Raw genomic sequence first — 15,950 nt, 5'->3', positions numbered from 1 at the left:
TAAGGGCTACGGCTAAGGTTCGGAGCCTGGATACGCTATTAGACGGCAAAGGGCTTTTTATATGAGGGCCGAAAACTAGTCAGTCATAATCCCATCACAATACAATACCACACCTTAGCGAGGGGGTAGGGGAAGGGGGCTGAACCATTATTCTTCAAATCATGGGCTTAGCAATCAGTGGCAAGACAAGAGTCGTAGATCTCAGGACAGCGACTGTGCAAGCCACGTGCTAGCCGAGAGGAATTAGAACCAATTTAGTTTGCTAGATCAGTCTAGCAAACTATCCATTGTATCTGAATGAGCGAGGCTGAGATACAAAAAGCAACATATTGAAGGAGACAACTAAGTCTTCGGGGACTCTTTAAGCCTGGCTGTTTTGGGTTAAAGAGGCCCCTCCCATCTGATAACCAGGTGTTGGAATTCAATGACAAGATAAAATTCTATTACTAGTGTCGCGAAGACAGTACCAAGAACATATTTAGGAAGCCAGGTTCATGCCAGAGCAAGCATAAACCAATACTATAGATATCACTGATACACTAGTTAGTGTGTGAGTGTTGTAGAGAAGTGGTCCTAGCTGTGTTCCGAAACGGTGGGTTATGGATATTCAAAGCAGGTTGTGGCTAGGAACGGCTAGTATATGCTTGATATATGCTTATGTATCTGCAGTTCAGGGAAAAGATATTTATGGGTCTTGTAGATCGTTTGCAGTGGATATTCAGTGGAGAAACCTGGAGAAAATAAACCAAACCCAATCACAATCTCCCCCGGGTTTTCTCCACATACTTGAGAACGGCTCATCCATTGGATGTACCGAATTAAGGGGCAAGTGGATGTGAATGTCACCTCGGCATAGCTCCTTGATTTGGGCTGAAGGGTTTTCCCCAGGTCGTATTGGGGGCGTCACATTTAGCAGGTTGACCGCCGATAGGGCTATCGCTGCTACATCCCTGCTTGCAAAAGGACACGCAAGTCGGAATGTAATAAGGCTTTTTTTTCAACGCATCGTTTCTATATGTCAATTTTATTTATAGTAATTGAGTAGAGTACAAATTATTGAGTAGTGTACGAACTTCTTTCCTGTGACATATAGACATTGACGTCTGTAGAGACGGTAAAGCTCAATCCCGAGAGACATGAAGTTGGGAAGTTGACAACCACACAGAGCTATTCAGGGAGGTCTAGGGAGATCTAGGGAGGCTCAGGGAGGTTCAGGCAGAGAGAGATTCAAGATCTATTCGGTCCGGTTTGGAATTGAAAGGGACTTGCTCCCCCACCTTGACCGCTACAGGCAAGGGCGAACCCTCTGGGGTACATTTCTCAAATTCTTTGTTTCTGGACATCGCGACTTTTCTTTTCCTTTTGGAGTGCGTGAAGCTTTTTACCATGATCTTGAGAGCAAACGGCCTACATTTAGAAGCTTGAACTGATGTGGTACCTTAGCTTCGACTTCACCTTTGATATCTCGGAGCTCCAATCGACTCGCCACTTCCAAGTGTTACCAACATCCGAACATCCAACATTACAACATCCAATATTACAGAATCCAGAAGAATAACAACAGAAGTCTTTCCTTCCTCGAAGTTCATCTGTGGGCTTTTTCTCTTTTGTTTACTTTTTCTTTTCTTTTTTTCCTTGCCCAAAGCGTTCTGTTTGTGCTGAACACAAAGGATGATAGGCAAGCCTTGACTTTACATCAGCACGACTGGTCCACGCATCAGCAGTATCACTCGATTCTGCCCCTCCTCGGTATTGCCTCCACTTCATTTATCTTTGTGCAAAGTTAACATCCCGGCGTCATCTCAAGCTCGGCCAAATAAACGTATAACATGGAGCCAAAGCTCCCGCAAGGACTGGTGGTCATGTCAAATGTGTCACCTAGTGAGGTTGTGGAGCAGGAGACATTGAGTAATGGTGTATATAAGAGCCTTTGGCAAGGTAACTCCCCCTACTGATCCCTTGGTGGAGGAGCTGACTGACAACAAACAGCCTACTCGACCTCACACTCGGCCAGCAAAGATGAGACTGAACGTCGCCTAGAACATCTTTTCTGGAGGATATGGGGAGCTAAACGACTCTCGACCCGGATAAATCTCCATACTCTAGACCGTCTTGTTCTACGCATCAAGGCACCAGCAAAATTGCCTGTCAGACAAAGGCTCACCAACTCACCGTTGCCTGGGGACAGCGACAAAGAAGAAAAGGTAAACAAAAGTTTGTTCCACGCTGCACCACATCAGCCTATATTGACGATTCATGCAAGCTCATCAATAAGAATCAACCAGCCCACGCTGCCGGAGCCTGTCCCCCTCACTCAATATTGAAGAAGCCGCAACATTCAGAAGTTGAAACACATACAACAACCCGCTTACTTCTTGACACTCCTCTCGGCACGAAAATAATACTTGAACCTTCCGATTCTCCTTCTTCCATCGCCAACATGGTTGCTGAGCCCGCCCCTACCTCCGATCTGGATAACATGGGCCATCAGCGTCGCAAGAAGCCTTCAGTGGATTCTGATTCTACGCTCCTGTCAGAGAAGGTTGGCAACCATGGTTCCAAGAAGACGTCCATTGCTGCTGAAGCTACCATCATTCCGGAGAATGTGGGTCATCATGGTCCCAAGAAGACCTACCTTACTGCGACACGCAACGGACGAGGCCCACGCCGCCGGCCAGTCTTCAACCGCCGCAAGTCCTCGCAGGCGTCTATCTCGAAAACCGCACCTCCCACGCGCCGTCGCTCTGAGCCATCCACCAAGGCCGATGGCACCAACACCCTCTACGAAGACAGCTATGTAGAGTTGGGCCTATTGCAGCACCTCAGTTTCCGCGATGAAGAAGACCAGATCGCGCGTGATCTAGGGCGTGAGATTGCACCTGAGCCAAAACCCGTCAAGCCATCTGTGCCACTATTTGATGATGAATTTCTCGATGAACCTTCCGCCGTGGAAATTGCGAAAGCAGCTCCAAAGACGTCCCCTGTTCCCTTTCCGCGAGCTTCTTCCCTCCGACACCCAATGTTGAGCCCTGAGGACTTTGGCAAAATCACCCCGTCGTTCGGCGTGATGGAGAGTCACCTCGACTTGCCTGGTGGGCCGGAGCTTGTGGCTCCTGATGATGTCGAAGGGGACTGGACCGATATTGACGCTATTGATTCAACACTTCCCGTCTCACAGCCATTCAAGAACTTGGTCTCGCACCGTGAGATCATTGACCAAGAGCTTTCACCTGTACAGCCCGCCGCCCCAATTATTCAAGAGACTTCACTGCTGTCATCTGCTATCAAAGAGGTGAAGTTGTGATATCGTATCAATGCGAGACAGAGTCTCGACCCGGCAAACTACAATTGCACATCGGTTTCGGCTCCGACTTTGCCGGCTCTCGGCATAATGTACATTACCATGCCTCAGAGCATGATGACCTGAAGATTTCGGAAATACCAGCTGCGTGAGGAGGATATTACTACAACAGATGCGGGTACTATGGGGGACATGGTGGCATTCGTTCTTTGCATCGGAATTCATAGCCTAGTATTCGAATACAAGAAAAATACCAAGTCCTAATACTGAAGTGTCCGCTTAGACCTTCCAAGGTCATCGTGCGTATTCTATTTCAACGATTTCCATAGTCAACGACGAGACCACATTGGTCTCTCCTGGTGAAACTAAAGACATTGAAAGTCACCAAGGTATGTCTCAAAAAGCCATTGACCCTTCGTATTGAGAGAACGCCACGCATAAAAATACCTAGGCAAAAGCACTGCATACCATAACTCCCGAGCCCAAGTACCAGATTCAAAAGGACAAACGAATGCAAATAATATCCACCCCCTTTTCCACCCGATGCCATCAAGACATCTATGCATGATCCCACCCAATAATCCCACTATCAAAGCGGACATACACCTCTTCAAATCCATCTAAATCTGCTCACCTTTCTCAGCATCGAACCCAGCCTCCGAAGCAGCCGACCTGCGGCTCTTCAACCAGCGCACCAAAACCCAAGATGCAGTCATAATCCAGAACACCAAGTTAATAACATCAACCCAAACAGCATGGCGCATACGATTAATCTTCGACGCATCACCAAGCTCAGAAGTAGCAGCATGATCCACCTTCGCACCCGTGCCCTCCACAGGATGCACACCAATGTACATCTTTCCAAAGATTCCAAACAGCGTCAGCCACAGCACTGTAACGATAAACTCCCACGCAAACTGCGGCAGCAGCAGCGCAGGACCAGGGCCGGCGCCGGGCTTGGCCTTCCGCATGACGAATGGCAAGATGAGGTGAATGGCTGCGGTGACAGTTGCCAGGAAGGCAGTGACGAGCGCGTATACCCATTTCGAGTGCCAGACGTGTTTGTCTGAGTGGTCGTGGTGGACGTCTCTTCCGTACAGGCCGATGACTGTCAGGCCGAAGACGAATTGGAGGAAGCGCACCGTTGAGAAGAGCATGAAAGTCAGTTTTTCGCTCTTGGTTTGTTCTTTGGGGGGCGACTCGAAGTGAATTGTTGTGCCGGGCGTTGCGCCGGCTGGATAGCCGCTCATTGGGTGTTGCTCCGGTTGATAATTTGGTGAGTAGACGCCGGCGTTTTGGTATTTTTGGAGATCTTTCTTGGCTTTGTATTTTTTGGCTTGGGATAAGCCGAGTTTAAAGAGAGGGACGGCCAAGAAAGACATTTGAGTTGTCGGTGCGGTGATGTCGGTGGTTTTTTTTTTGGAAGGAAAGGTGCAGATGGGAGCAATGTAGTTGCTTTTGTAGATATGGCGCACAGCGCGGTGATTATGTTGAGATGTAGAGATATGTAGATTCGAATTCGAATGAGAGAAGACAAGTGTCCCAAGATTCGGCAGACCAGATGCCAAATAAGAGGAATGAAGCTATTGTCGAGATTGTATAGCTGGATATGGGAACAAAGAGAACGTTGCCCAGCGTATTCAAAACGATATAATATGAATAGAAGAGAACAAAGGAAACATAAATGAGAATAGAATGAAAGGCGAGTCTGAACTCATCAATGGCACAGCCCATGGCGGTTCTTTATAGACCAGCTCTATTCTCGTTCCCCGGGCATATTCGTCAGGCCTGTAAGACAACAAAGTCCAATATTGCTATTTTCTGGCATCGGCAGCCCAGTATGAAACGAACCTCCTTCTTTCAGCGCGCGGTTCGCCCTGACGTTGCTCCACTATGTACACATCGTGGCCTTTCATCCAAAGACACTCAGTCGGGGACGAGCAGATGAAACGGATAGATCAAAATAGAATGCCGAACACCCGTGGAAACAAAAGCTAACACGGGCCTTACATCAAGCTAACACCAAATTAGGTCTTGCAGAACTTAGTGGGGGTAGCTTCTGTTCGCGCGCGCCAACTCGAGTCTGATGTGGTTTCAAGTGCAGTTGCTCGAGGTCCAATCAGAGTATCTGATCTATTTTTAGGAGCTTACTATGTACTCAGCAAATGAGGTTGAGATAATCTACTGTTGAAGAGAAAATACATGCTACAATGGACATTGGATCATTTCACATCTCATTCAGAACATACATATCATGGACATTACAATTACAAAGACAGGGTCCAACAACTTTGTCCGATCAGTTACTCGCCATACCAATATGCTTGAGAGGGGATTTCCTTCCATGTAAAATCCCAGAACGCCACTCTCAAAAGACACCCAATCACCCAGTCAACTCCTCCCTTTAAGAAAACAAATGCAATGATGGAAATTTAACTGCAGGGCCGCGATAGGTCGACTATGCTGGTCGACTTGCTCCGGAATCCGCAGAATCCTTGATGCCGGGAACAGACGCCGCGATCTTGGGATGATTTCCAGTTGGTAGTGGAGGCTTGAGGTCGGTAGGGGACGCAGGAGCAGAAGGTGGAACCGGGGAATTTTCATCATCATCATACTCATGTCCTTGGTATTCATCATCGGGAAGACCCGACCCACCGGCGGAGGAGTGGTCCACCGAAGCGCGATCATATCCCTGTTGGTAAGACTGTGAGCCATTCTTGGATGCGTTCTTTGTCGCCTTCTTGGTCTTGCGACCCTTCATCTTGGCCTTTTCCAAAAGTCGCTTCTTCTCCGCCAGTCGCTTGCGCTCTTTGCGATCTTTCATCTCATACTGTCGGATCAGAGCTTCGGGCGGAGTCCCAAAGATGCTCTCATATTCACAGAATTCACAGATCCAGATGTCCTGGAGACTCGGGGGGTGGTGAAGGTTGGTGTACTGTTGCTGGATCTTTCGCTGACGTGCAGACAGTGCGTATATGCTGCTTGGAGACCGTTTTTTCTTAGGGCCCACGGAAGTTGGCTCGCCACCTTGAGCGGGTGCTTGTGTACTCGGTGGGGCCTGGGGGCTTATGGGGCCGGTTTGTGTCCCTTGTGTGGGGAGACCCTTCTGTTTTTGACTTGCGGGTCCGAGGGGCGAAGTGGGAGATCGATAGGGGATCGAATAATTTCGCTGCATAGCCATGCCCTTGGACGAGTCGGACTCACACGTAAAGGTAAATTGTGTCTTGGTCGGAGTGGTATTTTCTTTTTCCTTTTCCAGGAGGCTGACGTTGCTGGGACCTCGAGGCGGGGAGGAGTGTGTTGCGGCATTGGCGATCGCAGTGGAGATAATTCCCTGGTCAGAAGAAGATTCACCTGGTGCGCAGGTTAGAACACTGTAATGAAGATATGAAGGAGAAATATACTTACCAGAAGGGCCAGGGGAGGACATCAACCCATCCCGACGATTGGGCGTCCGGGCATTCATCCATCCGTTCTGTGCATTGGGCGATAACGGGTTTCTGCTGCTGCTACGAACAGTAGGACGTCCCAACCGACCTCTCCCTGAGCCAGATATGCCATTCCCCAAAGGAGACGCAGGATTCCCACTCCCATAATATGTGCCAGTGGCATCAGTCGGGGTAGGAACGCGCGCGGGGGTTGAGTTTGCTAGCCCCATGCTGGCGAACTCCGGAGACAGCGCAGAATGGTGTCCTCCCAAGTTTCCCGGTGTAGGTATCTTTCTTTTTTTCTTGTTATTTGTATTCTCAAACGCGTCGTAACCGTCCCCGGTTGAAGATTTTGTCTGCGGTGTGTCGTGGGGGAAACTGTGTGAATTGCCAGACGCGGAGGGTGACATGGACGATCTCCGAACAACACCGGTCCTCCTGACAACCATCGGACCGTTTTCATCACCGCTCTCCAGCTCTACCGAAGTCTCAAATTCATGAGCGTCAACCTCTGGTGACAATTCACTTTCCACGGTCTGCTGTACATAAACTTTGGATTCGTTCACCGCCTCTTCAGAATCCGCAGAGACACCATAAAATATTTGAGATGCCGGCGGCGTAGGAGGATAGAATAGGGTGTCGGCAGCATCCGAAGAAAGGCGTGAACGGAGGGTCCGTCTTGGTAGAGGACGGATCAGACGGTCAGGGTAAATGGTAGAGGGCGTGTCAGGGGACGAATTGAACACCCCGTCTACATGGCATTGTCAGTATTCAGTCAACTAGTTGATCGTCATCCTAAATTGGAGAATTCCTGATCATCCGGACCAGACGTCCCTGAGCAGACATACTCAATGTAGCTGTCATCATGCAAGATGTCGACGCTCGCCATCAACCGCCGGCGGTGCTATAGGGATGATATTCCAGCCCTTTGGCTCTATCCTTTTATCCCCCGCCACCGTATTTGCTTCGGAAGGGGCCAGTAATCCAAAAGTCGGGCCGTGTGATCGAATTGGGGGGTAATGTCTGGGATGTCTGTGGTCCACGGTCATGAGCCTTCCATTCAATAACAACATCCCCAGAATTGTACAGGCGGTGGGAGCAACATGTAAATGGGAATCAATCCAATCCCCGCGTTCCTCTGCTGTCCACAATCTCGGGGACATGAATATCGACCTACCCACAAAATGGCGCTATTACTCAGCACCTTATAGATTCAAGATCGGTATGGGATTGAAAATCGCAAGTGAAGCAAGCCCGAACCTTGATTCAGTGCTAGGGCCAAAGCAAGGAAATCACTAGAACAACTACTAAGAGGGGTTGAGGGATATGAAGAGAAAGAGACAAGTCACGGGAGTTTAGAAAGCACGCTAATCCACTTTGGGTAATGCTCCCAATGACTTCGGCGAAAACTGGCATTTTTTCAAGTACATGACTGTGAAGGACTTCTCCGCAGGTCAGACATCAGGGAAGCACATTCTTGGGCTATCTTATATATACGATGGTGGACTGCATACTTGATTATCAGTCTACATAGAACTATTGCACTAACGAGTTTTGCTTGGGATAAAGAGTTCCCGCTCTTGATCATCTTCAGATACGTCCTCACAGGGTACCTGAATTCACAGGGAAGTCAGCATCCAAGAGCCGCTGTGAGAGATTGATTGTACGTTGGCAGTGGATTTGCTAATAACACCTTGGAACAACACCTAGCCCTAACTTATGCAACGAACCTCGATCAGGTGCGATGGGACCTGTTGTACCCCTCCGGAAGTCTTTTCGCACATCCTCATTTCGTCTATCTTACCACCAGCACATCTCGGAGCACGTTTCGGAAGAAGAACTACATAATTTAGATGTTTGGGAAAGATCGATCTCATGAGTTTCAACTCGCAGCTAGACCAAAATTGTCTTGCCGGTGCCGAAACCGGGTTCGGCTCGGTATGGGAGGCACATTCGGTACACAAGGTGGTCCAGATATACAAAACTCGGGACGAAAGGAATCATCAGATTGTTCCTATGTTCCTATAACTCGAGGTCAAACTCGAGTTTTGCGGCTTGGGCCTTCCAAGGCCATTTAACCGCAGTAGACCTTTTTAGCCTCTATCTAAAGTGCCGCTTGCGTTATTTCCACTATCCGACATATAGCATCGGGTTTGAGGAGCATTACCGCAGACCTATACAGTATCGCATGATGTGCCTTGTTCCTCTACCAGCTTTATCTGGCTGGCAAGCCCTCTGGTCGATTGACCCTGTGGTAAAAGAAAAAAAAAACAATTTCTACTAGTGGGCCACAAAGTCCTTGTATACTGTAAATATTTGGTTGAAGAACGGCAAATATAGATAGAATGACGGAATTCAACTCCCCCAAAGGCATTGGGAGAAAAAAGAAGTGAAACACGAACAGTATGAGTGGTAAAAGATTCGCGCGTCGAAGAGGCGTCGAGAGCGGGGAAACCGGCGATTGGATCTTTTGGAGTCCCATTCCGGCACTTTTCTCCTTCACTTCTTCCTCCCCGCCATAACAAGGAATCATTTCTCAGACTATGTAGTCATCGGGCTCTTCATCGAGCCTTGTGACGACTTTATACAGACCTGCGATTCCCAATTGTCCTGCTCCTTTTAACTTAATTCTTCACCCCCCCAAAGAGCTCTCAATCGCGCGCGAGAGCTTCCTCGCAAACGGTTTTTCTCGAGTGTTGGAACCACACCACCAAGGTCTCGAAAATCCGTGGATTCTGCCTAATCTGACATTCAGAGCTATTTTATATTCTCTCACAATCCTCAGCCTTCCACCACCATGACTCCCCGTCGTTCCTCTCGGGCTCGCACCTCCCAGCCCTCTCCTGCCCTTCTACAACACACCAACTCTTCGTCCAGCTCCTCAAACTCTCTAACTCGAGAGAGAAGCACTCGATCGAATCATAAAAACCCTTCTCCTCACGAATCGACCGGCCACCGCTCTCAGTCCATCGATGATGCCGAGGGTGGTTCGAAAGACCCTCCACATACGCGGCAGCGCCAGCGCGCTCACGACGACGACGATCCACCCCGTGAAGAAGACGAGGAAGACCTTGATGATGATGAGGAGGAAGTAACTAGATGTCTCTGCGGTCAGCAAGAATATCCGGGATTGCCTCCTTCTCGTCGCGAGGCCCTCGGTCGCGGCACCATCAAGCTGGAGTCAGGACAAGTTCCCACTGACCCATCTGATCCCTTGTCAGATGAGATCGGGAGCATGTTTATCCAGTGTGACTTGTGTAAAGTCTGGCAACATGGTGGTTGTGTTGGAATCATGGACGAGGCAACTAGTCCCGACGAATATTTCTGCGAGGAGTGCCGGAAGGATTTGCATAAGATCCAAGACGAACCTCATGGGTGAGTTCAATCCTGTTATTATTTGAATTTACTCGGCCCTACATGCTCCTAGCATTTGCTTCAACCTATATCTCTGTGGTTGGGCTTTGCTCGTGCTGCTTGGAGGGGCTGTTTTTCCGAAGCAGTCTTGCGCACAATCGCTCCCCAGGCAGGCATAGCATCCAAGCGGCTACTCTATGTTGCTATCGGGACTGTTTCGAATAAGTGTACTGACAATCCCGCAGACAATACTCCTCTACCTACCTACCTGTTGCACCAGAGCCAGTGCCGCCACCACCAGCTCCAGCTCCAGCCTCAGCTCCAGCCCCAACCCCAGCGCCTGCAGTGCCTGAGGTACCTGATATACCTGGATCGCCAGTTGTGCCAGCTGTCCCAGTTGTTCCGGTGGTAGCACCGTCCCCGGGCCCGTCCTCTCGTGCCTCGTCGAGAGATGTCTCCCGGCGTTCCAAGGATCCCAAGTCACGGAGTAGCGAGAGCGCTGCCGCACACGCCAAGCGGCGATCGACAATGAACAGCAGGGACGCTGCCTACGACGAAGAAGAATTGATTCGACGTGCAATTGAAGAGAGCAAGGCCGAGACCAAAAGCAATGCGGATGAAACGGACACACATCTAGGCAAGCGAAGTCGAAGTGACAGTGTGACGTGCGTATTCCCAGACTGAGCGGTATTGACTCGGATGATGTGGCTGATCAGTTACCCAGGAACAGAGAACGAGCCAAACGTCCGCGTACCACTTCACCTTCACCTAGCGCTGTCTCGAAACATAGCAATAAAGCATCTCACCCGCCATCTGATGATGAGACGAAACCAGGACCCGTTGTGAATGGGCTCCGCAGGCAGCGAGCTACGTCTCGAGGTCAGATCGAGAAAGAGACTGGGAATGACGTCGATGAGGGGGAGAAAGAGGCTCCTGAAACAGCGAATCGTCGAAAAGAACGATCAACCCGACGCAAAGGAGATGGTAAGAGACACGGTCCCAAGAGTGCACAGTTGCCATTTGCTGATGCGGTCTCAACAGAATCGGAGCACGAAATCGGTTCGCCAACCAAGACAGCGCCGCCAGAGCCTGAGCCGTCCCAAGCAAGCCCCAACACCCCCACTCCGCAAGAGCCCACACCTGTTCGTCCATCAACCCGCAAGTCCGGCCGACCTCCCGCTCGCCGCGGTCGTGTTGGACGAAACCAATATACGAAAGACCGGGACACCAACGGAAATGGAGACGCCGGGTATATAGCAAACTCGCCGCGCCGCGGTCAGTCTCATGAAATTGGCGGGGACTCTCCTCGAGTCGGCTACGGCGGTCTTAATGGAGCCCACATGAATGGAGGGGAGTCAGGACGGCCCAGCAAGCCGCGCCACATGCACCCACAGCGAACAACGATGAACGAGATGAAGCGCCGAGTAGCAGCCATCCTGGAGTTCATCTCGCGCATGCAAGTCGAGATGGCCGCTGCTGGTGAAAATTCCACGCCTACGGGCAACGGCGATCGGGCCCAGGGCCTTCTCTTGAAGAGCATGGTCGATCAGATCGACAGCGCCATGCCATCCACGCGCAGCGACGGCGGCGATTCCGGCCCCGCAACCACAGACGGCAGCTACGGGGAGTCATCGACGAACCATGAAAAGGATTTCAAGGAGCTTAGTAGCGTTGAGATGATGGATGTGCTCACTCGCCATCTGCTCAAGTGGCAGCAGGAGTACGGCAAATTTGGAGAACGGTAGCCTCTGCCACTACCATCAAGCTGGCTTCACTCTTCCTCTCACTCCATCTCATCTTTTGAGCTAATCCGCTGCTTCGCACCACGATACCCATCTTAATTTGCTTTTCTCGTCTCATCGATGTACACTAACTAGACCTCATCTCAGTTGCTCTTTCCTTACTCTTCTCTTTTGTCTTCTCTATTTTATTCCATATTTCTGGTCCAGGATCGCGATCATACTGGAAAACAAGGATTATATGTACCCAGTGGCGACTCATTGTCTTGCTTGGTCCCAAACTTTCATCACCCGTGTTATTTTTCTATCTCTTCATTCGCGACTCATGCTTTGCTATGGCTATCACGTCTCGCTGTTTGGTGTGGTCATTCTTCTAAGAAGTCCTTTTGTCTGTGTCTTTCCTTGTTTTGGTGCCCGGGTCTGGTTTTCGGTGTTCTGGGAAAAAGTCAGGGCCTATATATGGCTATTTGTCTGTCTGTAAGAAATCCTTCCTCTCTCTAGTGGGAATAGTATCACTACTCTTTTCTTCGTCACGCATATTCAAGGTGTCAGGGACAGAACGATGTGTCTTACCAAGTATGGAGTATATTGTACATAGATACCGTGCCTTTGGGAGAAGACACTGGTTCATAGCTGGAGAACAGAGACTACTCAACGCATTAGCAAATCCAATGGCTCTCCCACGGTCTCATTCGTGGGCGATTTGTTTCCCCTGTTGATAGGCAGTGCTAAAGAGCGTTGCCGAACTGCCGACTATATTTAGAGTCAAATGCAGCTCGGTTACCCTCCCACTACCTTTGCATATTACACTATCGGCTCGAAATTGGGTATCAAGTACGTACTGTATGGGTATATTTCGGTCTTCGTAATTGATGAACGGCGTGTTTGTTGACACCTGGTCTAGGATGTCTCGAGTTGTCCAAAACCATGTCAACCCAAAGCCACCTAGCCACGGGCTAGACGAATTGGGCAGGCATCTTCAGCCTCGCAGGACCTCAAGCCTTTCAAAATGACGGTTTATTGTCTATGAGCTACGCTTTTATAGTCGCGTTTGTGCTCGTCGCTTCTTCCAAGTGTGACCGCACGAAACTTGCTCAATAGTTGTCTGGGTATGTTCGAAGACAGCCTCATAGTTCATGTCTGTAAATCAAGAATGCAGAAGACAGACCCTCGTTAAGAGAGCTTAGAAGTGAATTTGTCTGAACGAAAGGTGTATCCACGCATTGCGAGAGTAATCATTTGACAATCCAGTCTACCAGTTTGAGATGTCCTTTCAAGCTTTTGCGAGCAGCCAAAAGACTCTAATGATAGCAGAGACAGACAGAACATGTGACAGTGTCCTTGTCGGCGCGAAACCGATGACATATGAAGGATAGAAAACGAAGACTTTCAGCAACACATGAAGACCTAAGAGATTCAATATTTGCTGGTTGGAAGGGTCCAGGACTTGAGCCAGACATGCGCCAGTCGCAAATAATGGGAAAATTTCCATCAGCGAATGATGGGCCGACATGAGACGCAGGGGGAGGCCATCCATATTCACGCGATGCTTCCGAGGGTGATCGTTGTCGAGACCATGTGATCTAGACATAGCTTGCCCGGCGATGGACAAAGAGCCGCTACCTGCAAAAGTCCAAAATGCATATAGGACAGCGAGCGCAGGGATTGCACGACTAGACGCTACATCGCTCCCAACTGTATAGTCGACAACGGTCTCAATGAGCTTTTGGACTGTGCTTTCGGGCTTTGTGATCGCGGCTGTTACTGATGCAAATGCCTTTTCTCGTTAATATCTGACAAATTCCAATCACCTAACACACTCACTATATATATAACGGCCCAGTTGCGGCGAAAAGGATGCCGGAGGGGTTGTTTCTTGATGCCCACAACCAGGATCTGCGTTAGCACATACACTTTCTTGCTGACGGGGTGGAATGTCAAGACTCACATGCCGTTTGACATGATGCCGCGAAGAATGATATAGAGCACGTGGTGATCTCAGATGGATGAATCAAACGAAGCCTGTCATTGAAGGTGGTTGTGGTCTTATATCAACTTGTTCCAGAGTTACTATAAGTAGCCGAGGTATCATAGCATATGTCTGATGCGGGGTCCATGGATCAAGCTTGAAGTTGGAGTTTTCTATTCCGACTACAACATCATCTAAGCTGTTTCTACTACCTACAATATACACCATGGAGATGACGGAGAGCATCGCCTCTGGGTACGTTTGTGAACTAGTCAGATACATCATTTGATCGGACAATATCTATCCAAAAATATGAAGGTAGCATACGTGGAGTAGAGATACAGGTTGCAATATTGATATCCCGGAGCCATTCCGGTGACTCGGAAAGGTCCCGGGGGTTCGGTGTCATGTCCACTGCAACTTCTCAGAAGACTGGCAAAAACCTGTGCATGTCTATGCATCGAGCCCAATAAAGCAGAGCCTGCCTCGCTTGTTTCCTAGTATTGTCCATCGGATCCTAGCACTTGCAAATCAGATGGCCACCCTAGCGCGCGCTACATGAATACTGGATATATATCGAGGTCCTCTTGCATATCGTAGCTTGACGATATACATTTTGCACACTTCAGTGGTGTAACATCGGATTCAAGTAATCCCAAAGCTATCCGATCTCGCGGAGAAAAGAGAATGTAGCAGTTTATCTTCCAGTTTGGAGAAAACTCTCAAAAGTATATCCCATCAAGGAAGGAAAGCTTCTACAGCCACTCCCCGATATGTCCCAGGAACGAGGCAAATGCGTCTAATTGCTGAAGGCCTTTTCAATCAATTCGCGTTTCGTTACTGCCAGGGATAGGTCATTGCATGGTGGTAAACCAGCTGTCGTGGTATACCAATAACCTTCGAAACCTTGGATATTTGAATATCGAGCAAGTTGCGAGATATTCAAATATCTGCCGCGTAAGTAGATTATCAAGGTTTCTATTGTAGTTAAACAAGCAGTATTTCAATATTTGGTACAGCCCTGTGGGCAGTAGACACGAAATGAAGTTCCTCCTAGTCGTGCTCACAATCAGTTGCAATCTGTTACTCTGTGATTATTTTACTTTCAAAAAACTATATGAGTAGAGTGACTACTTGAATTCTGATCTATCTAAACTTCTAGCTACCAATAGACACCATTTGATCCTAAAATCATCCACTAGGTATGTACAACATAAATGTAAGCTCAATTGGCCCCATAAAGAGTGGTGATCTTATAATCTCCGTAGGCACCTGAAGGAGCTCCAATGACATAATAGGAAATAGGATAGTTAAACTGTGCAACCAATCCCGAAGCGCGTGGAACAATTGGAGATACCAGCATGTTAAACGGAATTGCATTCACTACTGAAAAAACCTATTCCGTACTCCGCACTGCATACTCCGTAGAGGTTACTTGTATTATCGTTGTAGTGTAGTAATTGAAAAGTCTTAGGTTCTATCAATGTGTGTTGTACTCCGTACTCCGTACGGAGAACTCTGTAGATCCTCTGAAGGATGTGAAGTATGGCTGGAGTAAGTCCACTTGTGTTCCACGGGTTCAGCAATTGGTCCCGCCCCCATGGGAAAGTATTGTGATCCGTACCATGGTACTCGGTACTCCATATGTTCCAAGTACGGAGAACCCCGTGAAACGGGGCCACATATCAACATGGGAAGATCACTCCATTGGACGAGATTCAATGGCAATCTGACTGGAATCAAGACACGCGTCTGGTAACGCTCTTCAGATGTTTCATCACGATAGACGAGAAAACAAAAGTACGAAACTTACCGATATTTGAGACACATTTCCCAGCCTCTTGTGCGGTAAGAGGGTCTGGACATGAGCTGCATGCGCTGGCTGGCGCCTCACAATGGTTGGGCTGAGGCTGGGGACCCAAAAGAGGGTCTGAGGAGCTTGATAAATCACTCTCCAGTGGAGAGTGATTTGAGCGGTATTGGTACTCCGTAATCCGTATCGAGTATTGGTATTAATGTCCTGTATGATGTGACATGCTGTGTTGTCAATTGTGTCAGATATTGGCCAATGGCTGCCTAGCAGATGCCCAGGGCCAGAATGGAAAGCAAAAAAATCTCATTTCTTAAGCCGAGGGAGTCACCATGCCTCCGCAACCCCA

The 15,950-nt window shown here is 48.9% G+C and overlaps 5 protein-coding genes across 5 annotated transcripts; 2 read left to right on the top strand and 3 right to left on the bottom strand.

The window, feature by feature from the left end:
- Positions 1–1,829: 1,829 nt before the first annotated feature.
- N7500_007062 (uncharacterized protein) lies at positions 1,830–3,304 on the top strand (the record flags this gene model as incomplete). Its single annotated transcript, XM_056678206.1, has 3 exons — positions 1,830–1,938; positions 1,990–2,204; positions 2,264–3,304. 3 exons carry the CDS (start codon positions 1,830–1,832, stop codon positions 3,302–3,304), a joined length of 1,365 nt encoding a protein of 454 aa, XP_056533206.1.
- Positions 3,305–3,921: 617 nt separating this feature from the next.
- N7500_007061 (MARVEL domain-containing protein) lies at positions 3,922–4,683 on the bottom strand (the record flags this gene model as incomplete). Its single annotated transcript, XM_056678205.1, has 1 exon — positions 3,922–4,683. One exon carries the CDS (start codon positions 4,681–4,683, stop codon positions 3,922–3,924), a length of 762 nt encoding a protein of 253 aa, XP_056533205.1.
- A 1,076-nt stretch (positions 4,684–5,759) lies between these two features.
- N7500_007060 (uncharacterized protein) lies at positions 5,760–7,618 on the bottom strand (the record flags this gene model as incomplete). Its single annotated transcript, XM_056678204.1, has 3 exons — positions 5,760–6,655; positions 6,710–7,480; positions 7,555–7,618. The coding sequence occupies 3 exons, from the start codon at positions 7,616–7,618 to the stop codon at positions 5,760–5,762; spliced, it is 1,731 nt and encodes a 576-aa protein (XP_056533204.1).
- A 1,908-nt stretch (positions 7,619–9,526) lies between these two features.
- N7500_007059 (uncharacterized protein) lies at positions 9,527–11,828 on the top strand (the record flags this gene model as incomplete). The annotated part of the gene is made up of 3 exons (XM_056678203.1): positions 9,527–10,104; positions 10,329–10,748; positions 10,808–11,828. The coding sequence occupies 3 exons, from the start codon at positions 9,527–9,529 to the stop codon at positions 11,826–11,828; spliced, it is 2,019 nt and encodes a 672-aa protein (XP_056533203.1).
- A 1,267-nt stretch (positions 11,829–13,095) lies between these two features.
- Positions 13,096–13,784, bottom strand: N7500_007058 (uncharacterized protein; the record flags this gene model as incomplete). The annotated part of the gene is made up of 3 exons (XM_056678202.1): positions 13,096–13,599; positions 13,647–13,743; positions 13,771–13,784. 3 exons carry the CDS (start codon positions 13,782–13,784, stop codon positions 13,096–13,098), a joined length of 615 nt encoding a protein of 204 aa, XP_056533202.1.
- Between the last annotated feature and the right edge of the window lie 2,166 nt (positions 13,785–15,950).

The sequence above is a fragment of the Penicillium coprophilum genome, assembly GCF_028826855.1.
Source record: "Penicillium coprophilum strain IBT 35676 chromosome Unknown utg000004l_segment0_segment0, whole genome shotgun sequence".
NCBI lineage: Eukaryota > Fungi > Ascomycota > Eurotiomycetes > Eurotiales > Aspergillaceae > Penicillium > Penicillium coprophilum.
This window is presented reverse-complemented; position numbering and strand designations above follow the sequence as displayed.